The 24,187-nt window shown below is 44.6% G+C and overlaps 1 protein-coding gene across 1 annotated transcript in view; it reads right to left on the reverse strand.

Annotated features, from left to right (window-relative positions):
• The window catches only part of USP50 (ubiquitin specific peptidase 50), a 59,564-nt gene that overhangs the window by 29,042 nt on the left and 6,335 nt on the right, over positions 1-24,187 (reverse strand). The window contains exons 3-6 of the mRNA XM_036240672.1: positions 11,111-11,305; positions 10,649-10,844; positions 6,642-6,851; positions 4,689-4,831 (exon numbers count right to left, since the gene is read on the reverse strand). Coding sequence (XP_036096565.1) covers positions 4,689-4,831; positions 6,642-6,851; positions 10,649-10,844; positions 11,111-11,305 — 744 coding nt within the window. The remainder of the gene's footprint in view (positions 1-4,688; positions 4,832-6,641; positions 6,852-10,648; positions 10,845-11,110; positions 11,306-24,187) is intronic.

Raw genomic sequence — 24,187 nt, forward strand, 5'->3', positions numbered from 1 at the left:
GCTCAGCTCTCCTCGACCTGATTTCAGCACACCATGTCTTGCCGCTGCCCTGCTTTCCAGCGAGGTTTGAGCATATCTTTGATAAGATAAAATTCTGTGAAACTCTTGTCACCTTCTCTATTTGCTCTACAGACCAGCAGGTCCCAAAGCTGAGCACATATCAGAATCACCTCAGAGCTTCTTAAAAAATAAGTTAGGCCCTGGCCAGTTTGGCTCAGCGGTTAGAGCGTCGGCCTCCGGTCCGGAGAGACCCGGGTTCGGTTCCCGCTAAGGGCACGTACTTCGGTTGCAGTTTGTCCCCGGCCCTGGTTGGTCGTGCGGGTGGCAGCCACTCGATGTGTCCCTTCACGTCGATGTTTCTCTCTCTCTCTCCCTTCCCCTCTCTCCCTCCCACTCTATCTGTACAAAAAATGGAAAAATATCCTCGGGTGAGGATTAAAAACAAAACAAACAAAAAATAAGTTAGGCCCTGGCTGGTTTGGTTCAGCGGTTAGAGCGTCGGCCTGCGGTCTGGAGAGACCCAGGTTCGGTTCCCGCTAAAGGCACGTACCTCGATTGCAGTTTGTCCCTGGCCCTGGTTGGTCGTGCAGGTGGCAGCCACTCGATGTGTCCCTTTCACGTCAATGTTTCTCTCTCTCTCTCTCTCTCTCTCTCTCTTTCTCTCTCTCTCTCTCTTCCTCCAACTTTATCTGAACAAAAAATGGAAAAATGTCCTTGGGTGAGGAAACAAACAAACAAACAAAAATAAGTTAGGTTCATTTTGAAAAAATGGCCAATTTAATTCTGGGGCAGGGAAATTGCTGGATGAGCCTGAGATAGTCTTGTGGCAGAAAGCAAGACGCCTTGTTTGCAAAAAGCGAAGGGACTACCATATGACCCAGCAGTCCTATGCCTAGTCATCTGAAAAGAAATGAAAACATATCCACAGAAAAATCCATTTGCTTATGTTATAACAGTATTCACTTCTGCCTTAAATTGGAAACAACTCAGATGTTCATCAACTGGCGAATAGACGAATAATGCGGTACATTCATACAAGTGAATACTACACGGCAATACACAGGAAGGGACCACTGCGACACGCCACACCATGAATTAATCTCAGAAACATTACGCTAAGTAAAAGAAGTCAAACTCAAGAGGCTACACAAGGTATAACATAGGGCATTCTGGTAAAGGCAGAACTATAAGGACGGAAATCAAATCAGAAGTTTCCAGAGGCTGAGTGTGGGAGAAGGGATTGATTATAAAGGAGCATGAGAAACTTTTTTTTTTCTTTTTATCCTCACCCGAGGACATTTTTTCCATTTTTTGTTCAGGTAGAGTGGGAGGGAGAGAGAGGAACAGAGAGAGACAGAGAAACATCGACGTGAAAGGGACACATCGAGTGGCTGCCACCCTTACAACCAACCAGGGCCGGGGACAAACTGCAACCGAGGTACGTGCCCTTAGTGGGAACCGAACCCGGGTCTCTCTGGACCGCAGGCCGACGCTCTAACCATTGAGCCAAACCGGCCAGGGCGAAACTTTTTGGGGTGATGGAAATAGTCTCTACTTTGGCTGTGATGGTTACATGACTATGTGCATTTTATTATTATTTTTAATCCTTACCCGAGGAAATTTTTTCCATTTATCTTCAGATAGAGTAGAGGGGGGAGGGGGGGGAGAGAGAGAGAGAGAGACAGAGAGAGAGAGAGAGAAACATTGACGTGAGAGGGACACATTGAATGGTTGCTTGACCAGGGCCGGGGACAGAACCGCAACCGAGGCACATGCCCTTGACTGGAACCAAACGCATAACTCTTTGGTTCATGGGCCAAGGCTCTAACCACTGAGCAAAACCGGCCAGGGCAACTATATGTATTTTAAAAAATTCATAGAACTGTGCATCTACAAAAGGTGACTTTTGTACATGTAATTATACTTTGTCAAATCTAAACGAACTAACTAATGCCATGACAGGAGCTTGAAGTGGCTCTCACTGGCCAATTGTAAACAATTTGAACATCAAGAAGAATGATGATAGCGCCCTGGCCGGTTTGGCTTAGCGGTTAGAGCATTGGCCCTTGGACCAAAGGGTCGAGGGTTTGATTCTGGTCAAGGGTACGTACCTGGGTTGCGAGTTCAATCCCCGGCCGCTGGTCAGGGTTGTACACGAGGCAACCAATCAATGAGTCTCTCTCACATTGATATTTCTCTCTCTCTCTCTCTCTGTCTCTCCTCCTCCTCCTCCTCCTCCCTCCCAAATCAATGGAAAAATATCCTCAGGTGAGGATTAACAACAACAAAAAGAGTGATGATAGTAATGGATATGAAACGCATTAGGTTTGAGTATCCATAGGTCCAGAGTGACGCTCATTGTAGAGGGGAAACCACGCCTTTGAAGGGTGAGGTCCTGAAGTCATCACCTTACCTAAGTGGTCAAACTTAACATCATCAACAGTGGGATACACTTCTGGGAGGTGCCTCCTGAGGTAATGTGACAAGTACACACTGTCTATGCCAGATTCTTCAAAAAAAAGTTTAGCCTGAATCTAAACAAGGGACTCCTCAAAGGCTCAATATGAGAAAAATGGTTAACTATATAAAAAGAGGGAAAGATTGTTCTAGATTTAAAGAGACAACCAGCCCGGCCTGTGTGGCTCATTGGTGAGTGTTGATCCATGCACCAAGAGGTCGCCGGTTTAATTCCCAGTCAGGACACATGCCCAGGTTGTGGGCCAAATCCTCAGTGGGGGGCATGCAGGAGGTGGCCAGTCGATGTTCTCTCTCATCTATGTTTCTATCTCTCCCTCTCCCTTCATCTCTCTCTGAAATCAATAAAGAAACAATAAATAAAATAAAATTAAAGAGACTGCCAAATGCAATGTATGACCCTTGACTAGACCCTAGATTAGAAAAAAAGTTATAAAAGACATTTTTGGGATGGGGGAGTTTAGATAGAGACTGTATCTTAGGTGATATAAATTTATTGTCAGATTTCTTAGCTGTGATAATGATGTTGTGATCATGTAGGAGAATGTCCTTATTCTCAGGTGTCTGCACCTCACTTCAGATGGTTCAGCTAGTAAAATGGAAGGGAGGGAAGAAGGGAGGGCGGAGAGACAGGAAAGAAAAAGGAAATGTGGCAAAGTGTCACCAACTAATAAAGATTTGAGGGTATATGGATATGCATTATATAGTTTTCAACTTCTTGGTAGATTCAAAAGCTGTAAAATAAAAATTGGTGGGGGTATACAAAAATTAAAATAAAATAGGGATGCTTAGACTCTGCCTTAGACCTGTGGAATCAGAATCCACAATGGTGGGGTCAGGGATTTTATTTTTATTTTTTTAAATGTCCATTCAACTCCTTTGCTCATTTATTATTATTATTATTTAATCCTCACTCAAGGATATTTTTCTGCTGATTTTTTAAGATTGAGTGGGAGGGAGGGAGGGAAGGAGAGAGGCAGAGAGAGAGAGAAAGAAAGAAAAATATCAATGTGAGAGAGACACATCGATTGGTTGCCTCCTGCACAATCCTGACTGGGACCATGGTTTGAACCTTGACTGGCAATCAAACCCTTGACTCTCAGTGCACAAGTCAACACTCTGCTGAGCCAAACCGGCCAGGAAGGAAATTTACTTTTTAAAAGTACTCAATGTAGCCCTGGCCAGTTTGGTTCAGCGGTTAGAGCATCAGCCTGCGAACCAGAAAGTCCCAGGTTTGGTTCCCGCTAAGGGCATGTAGCTCAGTTCCAGTTTGTCCCCGGCCCTGGTTGAGGTCGTGTGGGTGGCATCCAGTCGATGTGTCTCTCACATGGATGTTTCTCTCTCTCTCTTCCTCCCTCCCCCCCTTCCGCTCTATCTGAAGATAAATGCAAAAAAGTCCTCAGGGGAGAATTTTAAAAAATAGTAAAAGTACTCAAAGTAAATGCCAAATGTTCAACAGATGAACAGATAAACAAAATGTGATATACATACAATGGAATATTATTCAGCTATAAAAAGGAACAAACTTCTAGTACACATGGATGAACCTTAAAAACATTATGCTAAGTGAAATAGGCCAGCAAAAAGGATAAAGGTTGGATCATTCCACTTACATGTAGTGCATGAGAGGGGCAAGTGTATAGACACAGAAAGCAGGTAGAGGTTACCTGGGCTGGGCGGATGAGGAATGGGGAGTCATTGTTTAATGGGTACGGAGTTTCTGTTTGGAGTGATGAAAAAGTTTTGGAAATGGTAGTGATTGTTGCACAACACTGTGAATGTAATTAATGCCAATCAAGTATACACTTAAAATGGTTAAAATGGCAAATTTTATGTTACATATATTTTACCACAAATTTAAAAAATTTAATGTAATATATTGGATACCATTGAGTTGTACACCTTAAATGGGGGTATATTGCATAGTACTGAATTATATCTTTTTATTTATTTATCTTCAGATAGAGTGGGGGAGAGAGAGAGAGAAGCGTTGATGTGAGAGAGACACATCGACTGGCTGCCTCCCCCACAACCCCAACCAGGGCCGGGGATGAACCGCAACCGAGGTACGTGCCCTTGGCTGGAATCGAACCTGAGACTCATTGGTCCGTGAGCAGACGCTCTAACCACTGAGCAAAACTGGCCAGGGCTTGAATTATATCTTCATAAAGCTGTTCAAAAAAAATCTGCTCACAAAATGTCAAAATGCATACCTTTTTAAGTGAAAGATCATTATTTTTGGTGCTTTGGAAATACTGGCCCTCACAGCTGCTTCTTGCTTAGTTTCACAAAAGGAACAGTGAATCTGGTTGTTCCAGGTCAGTGTGTCTTGTTGGAAGAAACACTGGAGACAGTCCTGTCGAGGTAAAAAGCTTTGGTGACCAAACGGGATGGACTGCAGCGCGGACTCTGTTTACCTCAGAGCCTCGGAAGAGCCCTGCAAAGGCGACCCCGGCGCCTCTCTCGGTGCCAACAGGCCCCGAGGGGCCAGCGGCACAGGCTGCAGCCTGGAGAGGGGCAAGCTCCACCTGGCTCGGAGGGCTTCTCACTCTGGCCGCTGAAGTGGGTCCAAGTGCCCATCTCACTTCAAATCTCTCTTTTTTTTTTATTCTCACCCGAGGACATTTTTCCATTTTTTGTGCCACCCGCACGACCAACCAGGGCCGGGGAAAAACCGCAACCGAGGTACGTGCCCTTAGCGGGAACCGAACCCAGGTCTCTCTGGACTGCAGGCCAACGCTCCAACCACTGAGCCAAACCGGCCAGGGCTCCCTTTGAATCTCTTAATCAGCATGTTCACGTCAGAATAATACTGACTGTGGAGTTTCCACCAGCCAGTCAGGCCGCTGTTTTTTACATTATTCATCTCATCACTGAAGTGACCTGCTGATTGAACAACCACCCTAGCTCAGCGTTTGAGGTAGCCCACAACACCGCCATCGGGACAGAGAGAACGAGGTCCCACGGCCACAGAAGACATCCTCAGTGCAGCCCGGTGCCCCAGGTGCCCCAACCATCACCTAAAGAGGAAGAGGAGCGGAGCTTGTTTGCAGTGGACAGTCCGCAGCTCGTTTCCAGCAGTCTTCAGCAGTTTGGTCTGAGAACACGTCCAGGTCTCTGTAAGCAGCAGGATTCCACTGCCCAGTCCCGGGAAATGTGTATCATTTCGGAAGGAAACGTGTTGCTCCCTGCCTCCTAACTGCCCTGTCTTCTACCATCCCCCTGTTGACACATTCACTTCTGGTATTATGGTGAAGAAAAATCAAGAGGTAAACTAAGGCACCAGATTCCATTCTATTTTCCCAACACATTTCACAGCTTTTGTCTAAATATAAGAGCTCAGGACTGAGTCAGAATCTTTTTTTTTTTTTTTATCCTCACCTGAGGACATTTTTCCATTTCTTGTTCAGATAGAGTGGGAGGGAGAGAGAGAGAAAGAGACATCAACGAGAAAGGGACACATCGAGTGGTTGCCACCCACAGGACCCAACCAGGGCCGGGGACAAACCACAACCGAGGTACGCGCCCTTAGCGGGAACTGAACCCGGGTCTCTCTGAACCACAGGCCGATGCTCCAACCCCTGAGCCAAACCGGCCAGGGCCTGAGTCGGAATCTTTTATATCTAGTTCCCAAAATGGACCTGCAGACCTCTGAGGTAACACTGGGCCATAACATTTTTGCAGGAAAAGTAAAAATTCCCTATAAGCACCAAGCCATGACAATAGACCAAATAAACCCCATTTATCTTTTCAATTTTACAACAAGGCTGCTTTATTGAGTACACAGAAATACAACTGAATTCACAGTAACCTTTGGCTGTCTGTTGCTTTTCTGTAGAATGTCGTCATGGCTTCCAGTTTTTTCAAAGTTATAAAGCAATCCCTTTCACACGAGAAAATACAGGAAACAGCCCTAAGACAATCTAGGGCTGCGACAAAAAAGTACGCAGGAGCCCCAGGCCGGTTTGGCTCAGCAGTTAGAGCATTGGCCCACAGACCACAGGGCCTCAGGTTCGATTCCTGGTCAAGGGCACGTACCTGGGTTGCAGGTTTGATCCCCGGACCTGGTCAGGGCTGTGTCTCTCTCACATCGATGTCTCTCTCTCTCCCTCCCTCCTGTCCTATCTAAAAGTTAAACAACAAGTACACGAGCGTCAGACCCCTACCTGCAGAGAGCACTTGTACTGCGATGGAATGGGGATGGACAGGACTGTGAAGACTTCGTTCCTGTAGGTGCAGTTCTCGCACTTTAAACACATGATGCTGTAGTTGAGCTGCCCTTCGAACAGCCGGGTGACGATGGAGGACTCGCTGGCGATCGCCTTCCTGCAGCACCTTGGAATAGACTCTTTTTCGCATGACCTTCTTCGGTGGTACTAGATCAAGACACAAGTTTGCCCCAAATCAACGACTGGTTATCAAAAACGTTTTAATAGGATGACTTGATTTTTTTCTGTCAGAATGACACATTGCTGCTGGAAACCATGTTGTGGATTCAGAAAGTAAGTAGAGTACAAACTTCTTTTTTTGCTTTTCTTTTTTTAAATTGTTTTGTTTTGTTTTTAGAGAGAGAGGAAGGGAGAGAGAGATAGAAACATCAATGTGAGCCCTGGCCAGTTTGGCTCGGCGGTTAGAGCGTCAGCCTGCGGTCCAGAGAGACCAGGGTTCAGTTCCCGCTAAGGGCATGTACCTTGGTTGCAGTTTGTCCCCAGCCCTGGTTGGTCGTGCGGGTGGCGGCCACTCAATGTGTCCCTTTCATGTTGATGTTTCTCTCTCTCTCTCCCTCCCACTCAGTCTGAACAAAAAATGGAAAAATGTCCTTGGGTGAGGATGAAAATAAATAAATAAATACATACATACATAAATAAAGATAACCTGAGGCATATTAAAAAAAAAATTAAAAAAAAAAAGAAAAAGAAAAAGAAACATCAATGTGAGAAAGAAACACTGATTGGCCGCCTCCTGGGGATGGAGCCGGCAACCTGGGCATGTGCTCTGACCAGGAATCAGACCTGGACCTCTCAGTCCATGAGACAATGCTCAATCCACTGAGCCGCACCGGCTGGGCTAAGTCTTCTTAACCACATATATTATGTGTGAAAAATTTTTTTAATTTATTGATTCTAGAGAGAGAGGAGGGGAGTTAGAGAGAGAGAGGAGGGGAGGCGGGAAGAGAGGGGAGGGGAGAGGAGGAGAGAGGAGAGAAAAATATCAATTTGTTGTTCCACTTATTTATGCATTCATTGGTTGTTTCTTGCATGTGCCTTGACCTGGGATGGAACCCGAAACCCTGGCCCATCAGGACGACACTCCAACCACCCGGCCAGAGCATGTGTGACTTGTGATAATTCAGTTGTTTCCCTCCGTACGTGAAGCTGAGGAATGACGATACCGAACATGGTAAAACACGTGACCATGGCTCCATACGCTGGCAGCCTAATGGTCACGTGAGGCAGGTTGCCAGAGGCAGTCGTTCCTGGGAAGAATTACTAGGTAAACTGTCAAACCGGCTTTCAGTGACGCAAGCCCAGCTAGAGGTAAAATCGCCAAATTTGATCTCTCCACCAGTCCCTTTAGGTTATGTTCTCCAGCCACTTCCCCTTTTGTTAGAAAACACTTTATTTTTTCAATTACTTTTATTTTTAATTAAAACATTTGTTTTCAATGACAGTTTACATTCAATATTATTTTGTATAAGTTTCAGGGGTACAGCATAGTTGTTAGACACTCATACTTTACAAAGTGGTCCCCCTGATATTTCAAGTCCCCACGTGGCACCATGCATAGTTATTACAATATTATTGACTATATTTCCTATGCTGTGCTTTATATTCCCGTAACGATATTGTAACTACCAGTCTGCACTTCTAAATCCCTTCACCTCTTTCACCCATCCCCCAACTTCCCCGCCCCTTGGCAACCATCGGTCTGTTCTCTGTATCTACGTCTGTCTCTGTTTTGTTTGTCCATTTATTTTGCTCTTTAGATTCCACATATAAGTGAAATCACATGAATGGTAAGATTTCATTCTTTTTTATGACCGAGTAATATTCCATTATGTATATGTACTACAACTTTTTTATCCACTCATCTATTGATGGACACCTGGGCTGTTTCCATAGCTGGCTATTGTAAATAACACTGCAATGAACACAGGGTGAGGTTTCTTCAGAACTAAACCTAGAAGTGGGATTTCTGGGCCATAGGCAGTTCCATTTTTAATTTTTTGAGGAAAATCCATAGTTTCCATTATGACAGCACCAATCTGCATTCCCACCAACAGTGCACAAAGGTTCCCTTTTTTCCACATCCTCACCAACACTTGTTTATTGATTTATTGATGATTGCCATCTGACAAGTATGAACTGATATTGCATTGTGGTTTTAATTTGCATTTCTATGATAATTAGTGCCTCTAAGCATCTTTTCATATGTCCATTGGCCATCTGTAAGTCCTCTTTGGAGAAGTGTTTATTCAGAGAAAACACTTTCTAAAAAGAGCAAACCTTAAATCTCTCAGGCAGCCTAATTTAAATAGCCTTGAGCTTGACTTGAGCCCAGCTCATACTCAGGAGCATCATGACTGGGAGCCTGCCCTGACTTGTCAGGGACGGGACAGACTTGGAAGGCACCTTAGCTCCAGTCTGCTCTACTTCAGAGCTGTGCACACTTTGGCTACCTGCTCTCATCATACTAGCTGCTCAGGTCTTCCACCCTGACAGTAACTTAATGCCCCTAATTCCAAGTTTGGCCTTGGGAACCAGAATGTCATTTATTTTAGACTGGCTGACAGTGAGGACCCATGTGATTTTACCAACCACTACCCTCCCCTATGGCTAAAAAAAGGACAGCCATGAATTTCTTACTGGAATAAAAATGAAAAATTGATCTGAGGACTGCAGATGAGAATGATCAATGGCCATAGTGTGATCTTTTATGCTAAGTATTTCCTGGACATTGGCGATGAGGTAAGTTAACATCACAAGGACACTGCCTAAAGTCAAGGACATATCTTTGGGGATTGTGGGTCTCTGATCAAGGCTGAAGGCAGCAAGTCTTATAAATAAAGGCAAAACCTTTAGTAAGTAGCAATTTCGTGTTTTATTAAATGTATGTCCTAACTGAATGAAGAGCTCAGGTTAGACACGTTTGGTATGAAGATGAAACTTTGCAGTACACAGATCTGTCCTGTAATTCAATACTGAACTTAACAGTTTCTTGGATTTATAGTTACCAAGATTATTTAAGTTGTAAAGTTCTATATGTTATATGTCACGAGGAATAATATATTTTATAAAAAATAAGATTTTCACTTTTAAGAATAGTACACGCAGCTTAGCTGGTGTGGCTCAGTGTTTGAGTGTCATCCCATGCACCAAGAGGTCACCAGTTCGATTCCTGGTCAGGGCACGTGCCCAGGTTGTAGACCCTATCCCCAGTGGGGGGCATGCAGGAGGTGACCAGTCAATGTCCTTTCTCATCAATATTTCCATCTCTCTCTCCCTCTCCCTTCCTCTCTCTCTAAAATCAATAAAGAAAAAATTAAGAAAATAAGTAAATAATAATAAAAAATAGTACATGCAGCCCTGACCGGTTTGGCTCAGCAGTTAGAGCGTCGGCCTGCGATCCAGAGAGACCCGGGTTCGGTTCCCACTAAGGGCACATACCTCGGTTGCAGTTTGTCCCCGTCCCTGGTTGGGTTGTGTGGGTGGCAGCCACTCGATGTGTCCCTTTCGCGTCGATGTTTCTCTCTCTCTCTCCCCCTCTCTCTCTCCCTCTTTCTCTCTCTCCCTCCCACTCTAATCTGAACAAAAAATGGGGGGAAAATAGCACATGCAGATGTAATTTGCAAAGGAAACTAGATTAGTGGTTCCCACACCTTGTGATCACTGGAAATTCCAAGTGAGCTCTCCCAGAAGACATCCCCAGACACCCTAACTCAATATCACCCGGTGAGGGTCTTAGAATCTGGGTCATGAAAATCCTAGATGATTCTGACAATTGGCTGTGTTTGGTAAATACAGACGTATTCAAATTCCAAGGCAAACGTTCCCCCAGCGCCTAGCTTGGCACAGAGTAGGCCGTACTGACTGAACAAATGAAGGAATGAAGAGGAAAAGTTGCTGATGGAGCTGAAGGTCTGTCCTATTTGAAGGCCATTAATTCTACTTACCTTTTTCAGAGATTCATGGAGTTCATTCAGGACATAAATCAAGAATTCCTGAGCATCTTGTTGTGTCTTTTTCGTAAATGCTGGGTAGAGGGTGCCAAGAGCCGACCGAAATATTTCCGGTGAGACGCAGTCTGAGTCTCCAAGCCACATGTCTGTCATCACGTAGGCAAAGGCGGTGGCCACCTTGCTGCAGTCCCTGGGGGAGGGAGGGGGACGCCTCAGCCGCGGTCCTGAAGGCAGGGACCTAACCGCGCGAGCACGTGGCCAGCAGACCAAAAACGAAGCTTCATTCATTTCTTGGTTGACTTTCCCACTTGACTCACCCCAGAAATGGTATCTGGAGCGCTGCAGCCTCTACGGACTTGTTTGGCCCTTAACAGGGATTCCAGAAGGTTCCTTCCCTAACCGTGCTCTGGGGGGCGGGGGGAGGGGCTGGCCTGCGGGAAAGGCAAATGGTCTTACTTTTGAAGAGCAGTGATGTACTTTCCGGAGAGAAAGTATTCCACCAGCGGGGAGATGCTGCAGAGACACTGTAAGATGGAATTCATGTAGCAGGTGTTGCCCAAGTTCCGCAGGCCAGTCACACCCTGGAAATGGGGCTGGTTCTCGGCAGCCTTGTTAGCTGGAAACGCGTCATAGTGATCTGAGCACTCGGCCCTGTAGGCGCCACATGGAAAGAAAGAGGCATTTTGAGGGAACAAAATATGTACAAATAAGTCTCTCTCAACCTCACGACACAAAGAAGAGTTCATTTTTAAAAAATTTTTTTATCTTCACCCAAGGATATATTTATTGATTTGAGAGAGAGAGAGAGAGAGAGAGAGAGAGAGAGAGAGAGAAACATCAATCGGTTGCCTCCTATACACCTCAACCAGGGACCAAACCTGAAACCTAGGTGTGCGCCCTGACTGGGATGATGCTCCAACCAACTGAGTCACGCAGCCAGGGCAAGAAGAGTTCTTAATAAAGCTTCTGTCAAATAAATTCCCTCACAAGGACAGACGTATTTGACTTGGAGTCTAAAATTGCATTACTTACTCCAGAACTCTGAACAGTGCCTGCAGCCAAATAAGCAGAGATAAAGTTTCTTCCTAAAACCAGTGCAAGAGGACAGGACATATCAACCTTTCAGAATCCTAGAATTGCTTGGCTAAAAATGCAAACTTTCTCTCTAAGTACCAGAGTATTTCCTTTTTGTTGGGCAAGTAATTTAATTATTATTAGTAGTAATAATAATAGATAGTAAATAATAGCAATAGCTATAATGAATGGAGCCTGGCACTAGGTTAAGTATTTTTTTTTTAATCTTTATTGTTGGATGTAAAATGTATTACAGATGTTCCACATTTTCCCCCTATTGACCCCCTCTCCTCCCCACTCCTGCCCCCCTCCCGCCTTTTCCCACACTATTGTCTGGGTCCATTGGTTATGCATATAAGTTCTTTGGTTTATTTCTCCCCCCCCCCAACCCCTTTCCCTTTGAGATTTGTCAGTCTAGCAATGAATTTGTATTTCTTAATCCCTTCACCTTTTTCACCCATTCCCCCAAACCCCCTCCCATCTGGCAACCAACAAAATGTTCTCTGTATCTATGAGAATGTTTCTGTTCTACCTGTTCATTTTGTTTGTAGATTCCATTGTTGATAGATATGCATTCATTGCCATTTTGTTTGTTCATATATTTTATCTTTTTCTTCAAAAAATACCCTTCATCATTTCATATAATAACGGTTTGGTGGTGATGAACTCCTCTAACTTTTTCTTGTCTGGGAAAGTTTTTATATGGCCATCAATTCTAAATGACAGCTTTGCAGGATAGAGCAATCTTGGTTGTAGATTCTTGCTTTTAATCATGCTGAATATTTCTTTCCACTCCCTTCTGGCCTGCAAAGTTTCTTTTGAGAAATCAGCTGACAGCCTTATGGGAACTCCCTTGTAGGTAACTAGCTGCCTTTCTCTTGCTGCTTTTAAGATTCTCTCTTTGTCTTGGACCTTTTGCATTTTGATGATGATGTGTCTTAGTGTGTGCCTCTTGGGGTTCATCTTATTTGGGACTCTCTGTGCTTCCTGGACTTGTATGTCTGTTTCCTTCACCAAGTTAGGAAAGTTTTCTGCCATTATTGTTTCAAACAGGTTTTTAATTTCTTGTTCTCTCTCTTCTCCTTCTGGCACCCCCAAGATGCGAATGTTGGCACGCTTGAAGTTGTCCCAGACGCTCCTTACACTATCCTCATTTCTTTGGATTCTTTTTTCTTTTTGTTGTTCTGATTGGGCATTTTTTGCTTCCTTATATTCCAAATCGATGGTTTGCTCCTTGGATTTACATACTCTATTATTGAAGCTGTGTAAATTATTCTTTATTTCAGTTAATGCCTCCTTCAATTCTAACTGTGCATCCATGATTTCTAACTGGTCCTTTTTTATGCTCTTGAGGCCCTCCCTAAGCTCACTGAGGTTCTCACTAAGTTCATTGAGCATCCTTATAAGCAGCATTTTGAACTCAGTATCTGTTAGGTTGCTTATCTCCATTTCGCTTAGTTCTTTTATTGGGGTTTTGTTCTGTTCTTTCATTTGGGACCTGTTTCTTTGTCTTCTCATTTGGCTGCCTCCCTGTGTTTGTTTCAGTGTATTACTTAACGACAGGTAAGGGGCTCGCTGAGACCAGATGCTGCTCCTTTGAAAGAATTTAGGAAAAATCTGAAGCAGGATCCAAGACAGGCCAATCCTATGGTTAAGCAAATGGCAACAGCTTGGGTGAGCTTGAAAGTTGGGTGGGGCGGGGCGGGGCCTCAGGGAGTCAGCAGGGCGGGGCTACCAGTGTGAGCCAGGTGACTGTCTGCCGCCCCCGGGAAGGGCTCACCAAAGGAACAAAGGCCCCTGACAGCACGTTTGTCCCCGGAGAAAGCCCCCTCTCCAGCCCTCACTCCAGTGCCAAACAGCTCAGTCCTTCCCTGTATGTCTCTGGTGCCCCTCGAGCTGCCTCCCCTCCAAGCTTAGAGAGAGAGAGTCCGATAAGTCCGTGCGCGGGCCCTTTAGGGAGCTGCCTGGGTCTCCAGCCACCTCAGCCTCCCTGAGCCTCAGTTCCCGCTGGTTTTTCCAGCCAGAAGTTATGGGGATTCTCTTCCTGGCACTGGAACCCTGAGCGGGGCACCTGGTGTGGGACGGGGACCCCTCAGTCCTCAGGAAGGACCTGCCCAGCTGAGGTGTCCTCCTGATTTTTATGGGCCACATGTGGGTGTGGGACCAGCCCCTCCGCCGCCGCCCCTCCTACCAGTCTGGATGTGGCTGCTGCTTTAATCCCGTAGTTGTAGGGCTTCCATTCAACTTGATTTCAGGCGGTTTTGAATGATGGTTGTTCTGTAGTTTAGTTGTAACTTTGATGTGGTTGTGGGAGGACGCGATACCGCGTTTACCTACCCGCCATCTTGACCGGAAGTCCTAGGTTAAGTATTTAACATGTATTTTTCCATTTAATTCTTTAAAAAATTCTATGGGGTAGGTACACTTGTTTTTATTTATTTATTTATTTGCATCACCTTGTAGATCTGTCACCTTTATTTTCATATCGTAAGATCCTGTTAGTAAGTAGTGAGCTCCCGCAGAGAATCGGACAGAGCGAACATCACTGGAATGAGGGTGATAACTTTGTACCGTCCCTTCTTCCTCTTATGTTGTACAACGTGCAGCTAGAATCTTCTTGTCCTGTGGCTACGAGACGGCCACTGGGATCCACAGCTATGGATGCCACTGCACTGCCGGACTCTCTCCCTCTAAGCTCGGAGGGGAGGCAGCTCGAGGGGCGCCAGAGACACACGGGGAAGAACTGAGCTGTTTGGCACTGGAGCGAGGGCTGGAGAGGGGGCTCTCTCGGGGACAAACATGCTGTCAGAGGCCCTCGCTCCCCTGGTGAGCCCTTCCCTGAGGCAGCAGACAGGCGCCACATCTGGGACTCCAGCAACCTGGCTCATCCTGTTTTCGGTACACTTGTTTTTTTTTTTATCCTCACCCGAGGACACTTTCCCATTTTTTGTTCAGGTAGAATGGGAGGGAGAGAGAGAAACATCGACTTGAAAGGGACACATCGAGTGGCTCCCACCCGCACGACTGACCAGGGCCGGGGACAAACTGCAACCGAGGTACGTGCCCTTAGCGGGAACCGAAACCGGGTGTCTCAGGACCGCAGGTCGACGCTCTAACCGCTGAGCCAAACCGGCCAGGGCTCGGTACACTTGTTTTTAAATCTTGTGCTATAGACGAGGTACCATGCTTTTTTTTTTATATCCTCACCCGAGAACATTTGTTCATTTTTTCATTTTTTGTTCAGACAGAGTGGGAGGGAGAGAGAGGGAGGGAGAGGGAGAGAGAGAGAGAGAGAAAAACATCGATGTGAAAGGGACATGTCAAGTGGCTGCCACCCGCACAACCGAACCAGGGCCGGAGACAAACTGCAACCAAGGTACGTGCCCTTAGCAGGAACCGAACCCAGGTCTCTCTGGACCACAGGCCCATGCCCCAACTGCTGAGCCAAACAGGCCAGGGTGAGGTACCATGTTCAAGTGGTTTAGTCATTTGCCCATGGCAATATATATTATTATTATTATTATTATTATTTTTATTATTAGTTTTTTAAATCCTCACCGGAGGATGTTTTTCCTATTTGTCATCAGATAGAGTGGGAGGAAGTGGGGGAGAGAGACAGAGAGAGAGAAACATCAACATGAGATAGACACATCGACTGGTTGCCTCCCGCACAACCAACCAGGGCCGGGGACAAACCACAACTGAGGTACATGCCCTTGACCAGAATCAAACTCAAGACTCATTGGTCTGCGGGCTGACACTCAACTGCTAAGCCAAACGGGCAAGGGCTGCCATGGCAATGTATTAAGGGATGTGCAGTGCTGTGTAGAGAGAAGGAATATCTACCTACCTACCTACCTACCATCTGTCAAGAGTTATTTGGATTTATATATCATATATGGAGAGTGGGTGTGTGTACACACATACATATATATGACAAATATACATAGTCAGAGTATATTATAGACATATATATGAATTATATATGTGCACTTACATATGTGTATGTACATGTATAAACATACACACGTATACACAGAGGGGAAGAGAGTAAGTGTATTGATTTGGTGAAAACAGAGCTTGGTTTACACCCTCATCTGCCACTGTCCAGTCTCATGATCTGGGACTCTGCTGCCCATCTCTCACCTGGAACACCCACAGGTTCCTTGTGAGGATGATTAAATGACGCAGGCATGGGGCACAAATTACATACTTAGTAAGTGGTAACCTAAGATACTTTTTTTTTAAATCCTCACCTGAGGATATTTTTCCATTTATCTTTAGATAGAGTGGGAGGGAGGGAGAGAAACATTGACGTGAGAGAAACACATCGATTGGCTGCCTCCTGCACCACCCTGACCAGGGCTGGGGACGAACCACAACTGAGGGATGTGCCCTTGACTGGACCCGAACCCAAGACTCTTTGGGCCAACGCTCTAATCCGCTCTAATCGCTGAGCCAAACCAGCCAGGGCTAACTTAAGATACTTTTAAAATTTTTATCCTCACCGGAGGACATTTTTGCATTTATCTTCAGATAGAGCGGGAGGGAGGGGGGGAAGAGAGAGAGAGAGAAATATCAATGTGAGAGAGACACAGCGACTGGTTGCCACCCACACGACCCCAACTGGGGTCAGGGACAAACTGCAACCAAGGTACGTGCCCTTAGCGGGAACAGAACCTGGGACTCTCTGGTCCACAGGCCAATGCTCTAACCACTGAGCAAAACCGGCCAGGGCTAACCCAAGATACTTTAAAGAAGTGACTGATCCTCATCGTAAAACAACAATAATGAAAAGTATTTTTAAGCATAAAAAAAAAAAGGTGATTGATCCAGATCTCCTTAACAGTAAGCTATAGAACTAAAGTGTTCGTGCAAATCAACGAGACTGGCACAGAGGAGGAAACTCTGTGGGATCCGAGGACTCCTCCTCTCTCCACATAGTTTCCTCTTGTAATGTGGCCGCTGGGCCAGGCAGCTCGGCATCTGTCCTTTATGAATTGTCTTTCCATCTAGGGTCATTAACCCTGTTGCTCCATGAGATGGCTACCTCACCTCAGCACCTCTATTTACAATTCTGCAAGTTTGAAAGGGCTGTTACATGGGGGGAGGGGTCATTTTCTTTTATTTACTGATGTCATGGGAGGCCCTGGACTGTCACTCTCTAGGAATATCTATTGTCTAGATATTAAATAACATCTTCCCTTCCTTCTAGGGGATTTCCAATGGGTTAAATCTGGAGGAACTCTTCCAAATTTGGCATGTACCCCACTGCTTTAGCATGGCCTCCCCCTACCCCCCCACCCCCCAAATTCAACTAATGTAGAAAGCAGTAGTGGACAGAGACTCACAGGACGTAGTAGATACCGAAGTCATCTGGAGGGAAAGGCTGCTGCGAAGTCATTTTAGTGAAACCACGTCAGACTTTTCACTTCTATTCAGGAGCTACATCTAATCCTTTTAACTTCATTTCTCCGAGCCTGTTGCCTTGACTCTTTCGGTTTGTAATAAACAGTTTCTATGTTCTTCCCTGCCCCCTTCAGTAGCTGTAAACTGTTTTTTTGTCTATACCTCAGGTACATTCCAACTTGGAGTTTCTGTGCATCATAATCCTTTCATCTTCTATATTCTAATATGTTGCTATGAGATACTGTTACTTGGCTGCTTAAAAACTTCGAGCAGAGCCCTGGCCGGTTTGGCTCAGCGGTTAGAGCGTCGGCCTGCGGTCTGGAGAGACCGGGGTTCGGTTCCCGCTAAGGGCATGTACCTCGGTTGCAGTTTGTCCCCGGCCCTGGTTGGTCGTGCGGGTGGCAGTCACTCGATGTGTCCCTTCACATCGATGTTTCTGTCTCTCTCTCCCTTCCTCTCTCTCCCTCCCACTCTATCTGTACAAAACAATGGAAAAATATCCTCGGGTGAGGATAAAAAACAAAACAAAACAAAACTTCAAGCAGATAAGGTTTCAGAGAATCGACTAAATATTTAACATCTCTTCTTCCATCACTCAGTTTCTTTCGTGTATATTTATTCAATACACACACACCGAAGGTTGGCCCTCACTGAGGCAGTGGACACCAGGGCGAGCTGCTCGATTGGGTACTCATCCACCCTCCCGGTGACTCACCACGCCAGGCCCCCAGAGCCTGTTTCTTACCCCGGGGAGGGAGGCAGTTGGATTTTGCTGCTTCCAAAAATGTATAGCATTGGGATAGACTGGATCATCACTTACAGTGCAAAGGGGGTGCACACACACGCACACGCACATAATCCCACTAGTGGCATAAAGGGCAAATATCAAGGGTTTATCATAAAATAATTTACATGCTGAGAAGTAGCAGAGCACACAGTGATCTCCTGTGCTCAGTTTCTTCCTAGAGAACTGTGCTTCAGTAGAGAAAGCTCTTCAGTGGGGAGGGACCCCTGCCCCAGCGCTCTATCTAGACGGGGAGGGGTCGGAGAACACATGCAGCCATGTAGCTTGGAAGCGACCTGGTGGAGGAAGCGGTCTTGCTGGACGGGAGCCTCTGGATCCCCACGACTGGTACCCTGCCCTTGCTTTGCACGGACTCAGAGTAGGTAGGGCAGCCATTTTCAACCTTTTTCACCTCATGGCTCACACGAACTAATTACTACCATTCTGCAGCACACCAAAAAATGTATTTTTTTGCCGATCTGACCAAAAAAGATAGGTATAATTTTGATTCATTCACAAGAATGGCTATTGTTGTGTTGGCTGTTGTCATTTTTTCCTTTGACGATCTAAGGGAAGAGAGGTCAGTGCCCCTGAGTAAATAGTCAGATATTGCAGGTTTCGAATTCTTATGCCATACTGGCTGAAAACCGCTGCTCCAGGGAGCAGGTAAAGACACAGCCCTTAGGGCCAATCCAATTTGTCTTTTATCAACTCTGCATCAAGTAAAATGGAGGTAATAATAATAATTTAAAAAACTCTTAAAAAAAATCAATGTCAGAAAAGATAAAGAGGGCTGATAAACTATTCCAGATTAAATAAAAGTAGAGAAACAAGACAAATACAATACCCAATCCTGGATGGGAGCCTGGATCAGCTAAACAATTGCTATAAAAGGACATTATTGGTATAATTGATTACAACTGAATATAAATTACATATGAATAGTTTTATACCAATATTGAATCGTATGAATTTTATAAAACTGTGCTGTTTATGAAAGGGAATGTCCTTGTTCTTAGGAAATATATACACACACGCGTTTAGGGTCACGACACCACAGACACAGACATGCAAGAAAAGGAGGGATTGGGGAGGGATAAGCACGAACCAAGCACCTACAGCCACGCGTCAGCGACGGTGAACCTCGGTGAAGGTGTAGAGCTCTTTGTGCTATTCTACACGTTTGAAATCATCTCACACTAAAAAGTTAAAAATACAAGAATGTAATAAATATACTTGTAATATGAATTTATCTCCAACTCTATCGCTAAGTCAAAAAAGCAAGGCATGCCCTGGCAGGTTTGGCTCAGCGGTTAGAGCGTCGGCCTGCGGTCCGGAGAGACCCGGGTTCGGTTCCCACTAAGGGCGCGTACCTCAGTTGCAGTTTGTCCCCGGCCCTGGTTGGTCATGTGGATGGCAGCCACTCGATGTGTCTCTTTCACGTCGATGTTTCTCTCTCTCTCTTCCTCTTTCTCCCTCCCACTCTATCTGTACAAAAAATGAAAAGTGTCCTCCGGTGAGGATAAAAAAAAAAAAAGCAAGGCACTGGAGAGTTTGCCTATAGTATGTACCCCATTTACGTCCAAATGGTTTCAAAAACAGACACGTATGCTCAAGCTACACAGACATCGAGAACAGTCATTCTTTGACACCTGGATAGGGAATCCTGGCAGGCAGAGGCACCGAGTCTTGCAGCTATTTGATATTTGTGGTCTATTTACAGAGGTGTTTCTCGAAGCCGCCTGGGTGGTTCTGCAGGACTGAGTCCTCTCATCTCACCCCCTTTGTTAGGGAAGCTCTCCCAAGGCCCTTAGTGTCTCATCAGTGAAATCTTGTTAAAACGTCATTTTATGTTGATACTGGTAGGTAAAAATACAATTCATATATTGATCTTGTATACTGTACCTAGAAACCTTTCTAAACTTGTCTAATTTTTATATAAGCTTTTAAATTTTTTTTTATCTATGAACATATTGAAGTCATCTACCAAAAAAACCCAGTCTTTTTTCCTTTCCAATCCTTGTGACTTCTATTTCTTCCCCTTTGAACTAGCTAGCACCTCCAGAAAAACACCGAGTAGGAGTGGGGATGGTAGGTATCCTTAACCCATTCCCAGACTAAGAGGAAAAGCTTTGACTAATTCACCATTAAGTGTGATGTTTGCTAGTTTTTTTGAGCTGTAGTCATGAATGGATATCAACTGTGATCAGGTTTTTGTCTTTTGAGGTAATAGATTTTTTTTTCTTCTTTATTCTGTTATTGTGCTTAATTATTGATGGTGGTCATATATTAAACCAATCTTCAGTTCCTTGGGTAAACCTATCTTGTTTATAATGTAGATTTTAAAGAATTGCTGGAGTCTATGTGTTAATCTTTGTTCCAGATTTTCATATGTACGGTCATGAGTGAAATGGCTTCTGTATTAATGCTCTGAACTGTGTAGCAAACTACCACACACTTAGTGGTTGAAACAACACACATGTATTATCTCATAGCTTTTTAAAATTTTTTTATTTTGGTACGTGCCCCTGGCGGGAACCAAACCCGGGACTCTCTGGTCCGTAGGCCGATGCTCCAACTGCTGAGCCAAACTGGCCAGAACTATTTCATAGCTTTTGCAGGTCAGAGTCCAGGCACGGCTTGGCTGGGATCACACGCTGCACTGAGTTGTCACGTCTTGGTGCCCTTCAACCTGAAACGGTTCTGTGCATCTCCTTGACTTCTAAGGACTTGAAACATTTGATGACTAGCCAGTTATTTGGAAGAATATACCTGTCTGGATTTGTGAGATTTTCCTCATGACCAGATTCACATTGCATTTGCAGTGAGAGTATCACAGAAGTGATGCTGTGCTGTTCATACCAGATTGTATCAGGTGCGACACAGTGCTAGTTCTAATTGTTAAATACAGTGGGTCCGGCCTGGCTTCTCCGCTGCACTTGCCCCTCGTGTAACCAGTATTTTGTAGAGAGGACTCTGACACAATGTAAACGGTCTGTTCCTTATCAAATCTTCACACACCTGTTCCTAAGTGGTGATTTTTCAAACGCCATTATTCTGGTTACATTCTTCAGTTGGTACTCTACTATAAAGAGAAATTTTCTCTTTGCTCCACTTATTATTTTAACCAGTAATCAGTGTGGATTCATGAATCCCTACTTTGTTCAATGGATTATAATCTGTTATCATTATTTGTATTTGATGTTACAAACTGTCTTCACGATGTTTTCTGTATCCGTTTGCCATGTCCCCATGATTCTTCCAGGACTTGCTTACTTTTGGCACAGCAAGGACTCCCAGACTTACCCTGTACCGTCCTGCCCAAGTCCTGAAGTCAGCCATTTTTCTAGAGCCCTGGTCACTTTGGAGAACGGTACTTAGAAACAAAGATCTGGGAGCTAGGTGCACTCATGCTATTAGTGTCTGTGCCCCATTATCCTCAGTGTGTCCTTATTCGATCACACACGTAACCAATCTCCTGTGGCTGCCACCCCAGCCCCACCCCATTACACCAGGCACAATCACCACCCTCACCTTGCTTCTCGGACACGCCTTGCCAGGTCACTGCTGCCCCACAATCTGAGGCCTACCCAGATGTTTCAGCCAATGGCTTTTGGCCTAACCTGTGAATGAATGAATAAAAGAAAGGAACCTGGTCTCCCTGTTATTTCTTGCGTCTGTCTTTGGTGAATTATTATTTTTTTAGACTTCACCTTCCCTCCCTCAGACACCTTTCTTTAATTGCCTAGAAATTGTACATTGTTTTTATATTCTTCTATTTATGTTTCTTTAACTATTTCAACAAATATACAAATAGTCCTTGTTAACTACTTCAAGGTTTGAATAGCAAGAGATACCATATGGCTTCTAAGTTCTGGACTGCTTGCAATAGTTTTGCGTGAAATTTTAATTTATTTAGCTCCTGAGGTCACACAGCACAAGTCAGGATAGCAAGGGTTACTGATACTTAAAATTTATTTATAATTAGCCCTGGCCAGTTTGGCTCAGCGGTTAGAGCGTCGGCCTGCGGTCCGGAGAGACCCGGGTTCGGTTCTCGCTAGGGGCACGTACTTCGGTTGCAGTTTGTCCCCGGCCCTGGTTGGTCGTGCGGGTGGCAGCCGCTCGATGTGTCCCTTTCACGTCGATGTTTCTCTCTCTCTCTCCCTCCCACTCTATCTGTAAAAAAAAAAAAAAAAAAATTTATTTATAATTAATGTCAAGAACACATACCTATGACTTTACCCAAAGACATAAGACTGTTAGTATGCTTTACTACTAGGTTCCCTTGAATCCCCTTTTCACATTAAATTATTTTATTCTAATCTACTTGAGAAATTATACCATGTATAAATATTTGTATTTAAATTTGTATATTTCATGAAACTGTGCTCACCTATCATTTATCTCACATCTTCCTGCTTAGATCCTGTCTTTATTTTTGCTTGAGTACATCCTTGATTAATCTTTTCCAAGAAAATGGCCAACTTCCTGAGAATGCCATCACATAGCATTCAAACACTGCTTTTCATTAAAAAATATCTTTAATTACAGTTGACATTCAACATTACATTAGTATTATATTAGATATACAGCATAGTGGTTAGACATTTAACGTAAGAAGTGATTGATTCCCCAATAAGTCTAGCACCCATCTGGCACCATACGTAGTTATCATACTGTTAATTATATTCCCTACACTGTACTTTACATCCCCATGACTTTCTTATAACTGGCAATTTGTACATCTTAATCTCTTTCTTGTTTTCACCCCCCCACCCCCAACCAAACCCTCTCCCATCTGGCAACCATCTTATTTCTTCTTTGTATGTTTCATTTTTTTAGATTCCACATGTAAGTGAAATCATTTGGTATTTGTCTTTCTCTGTATGATTTATTTCACTTAGCATAATACCTCTAGATCAGTGTTGTCGCAAATGGCAAGATTTCATTCTTTTTTTTAATCCTCACCTGAGGACATTTTTTTGATATTTTGTTCAGATAAAGTGGGAGAAAGAGAGAAACATTGACGTAAAAGGGACACATCGAGTGGTTGCCACCCACACGACCCAACCAGGGCCAGGGACAAACTGCAATTAAGGTACGTGCCCTTAGCGGGAACCAAACCCGGGTCTCTCCAGACCGCAGGCCGACTCTCTAACTGCTGAACCAAACCAGCCAGGGCAAGATTTCATTCTTTTTTATGGCTGAGTAATATTCCATTGTAGATATGTATCATGTCTTTATTCATTCACCTATTAAAGAATACTTAGGTTGTTTCCATATTTTAGTTATTGTAAATAATGCTGCAATGAACATAGGAGTGCATATGTCTTTTCAAATCAGTATTTTGGATTTCTTCAGATAAATACCCAGAAGTGGAATTTCTGGGTCATAAGGCAGTTCCATTTTTCATTAAAAAAATTTTTTCTTTCCCCTTTAGAGAGAGAGAGAGAAACATTGATGAGAGAACGATTGGCCACCTCCTGTATGCCCCTCACTGGGAATCGGGCCCACAACCTGGGCATGTGCCCTGACCGGGAATCGAACCAATGACCTCTTGGTGCATGGGTTGATGCTCAACCACTGAGCCACACCAGCTGGGCGATAGGTGAGAATTCTTATGTCAATCTGTCTTTTTTCCTTGTACATATTTTTTTTTGCTTGTTATTTGCAGTCACCAGAATAAACCATTAAGTAGGTCCTTCTTTTTTTTTTTTATCCTCACCAGAGGACATTTTTCCATTTTTTGTTCAGGTAGAATGGGAGGGAGAGAGAGGAACAGAGAGAAAGAGAGAAACATCGATGTGAAAGGAACACATCGAGTGGCTGCCACCCGCACAACCGACCAGGACCGGGGACAAACTGCAAGCGAGGTATGCGCCCTTAGCAGGAACTGAACCCGGGTCTCTCAGGACCGCAGGCCAACCCTCTAACCGTTGAGCCAAACCGGCCAGGGCAGTAGATCCTTCTTTAAAACTTCCTCCCACATATTTTCCATTATCTTGACTTTCTTACATGTGTCCTTGTGTATGACTGAGCACTTGTATGGTTGCTTCACGTGAATTCTTTTTGTTGTTAATCCTCACCTGAGGATATTTTTTCCATTAATTTAGAGAGTAGGAAGGAGACAGGAAGAGAGAAACATCAATGTAAGAGAGACACATCAATTGATTGCCTCCCACACACTCTTTACCAGGGCCAAAGGTCGAACCGGCAACTCAGGTACATCCCCTTGACCAGAAATTGAACTCTCGACCCTTTGGTGC

Source organism: Molossus molossus, unplaced genomic scaffold (genome assembly GCF_014108415.1).
Source record: "Molossus molossus isolate mMolMol1 unplaced genomic scaffold, mMolMol1.p scaffold_m16_p_1, whole genome shotgun sequence".
NCBI classification, from domain to species: Eukaryota; Metazoa; Chordata; class Mammalia; order Chiroptera; family Molossidae; genus Molossus; species Molossus molossus.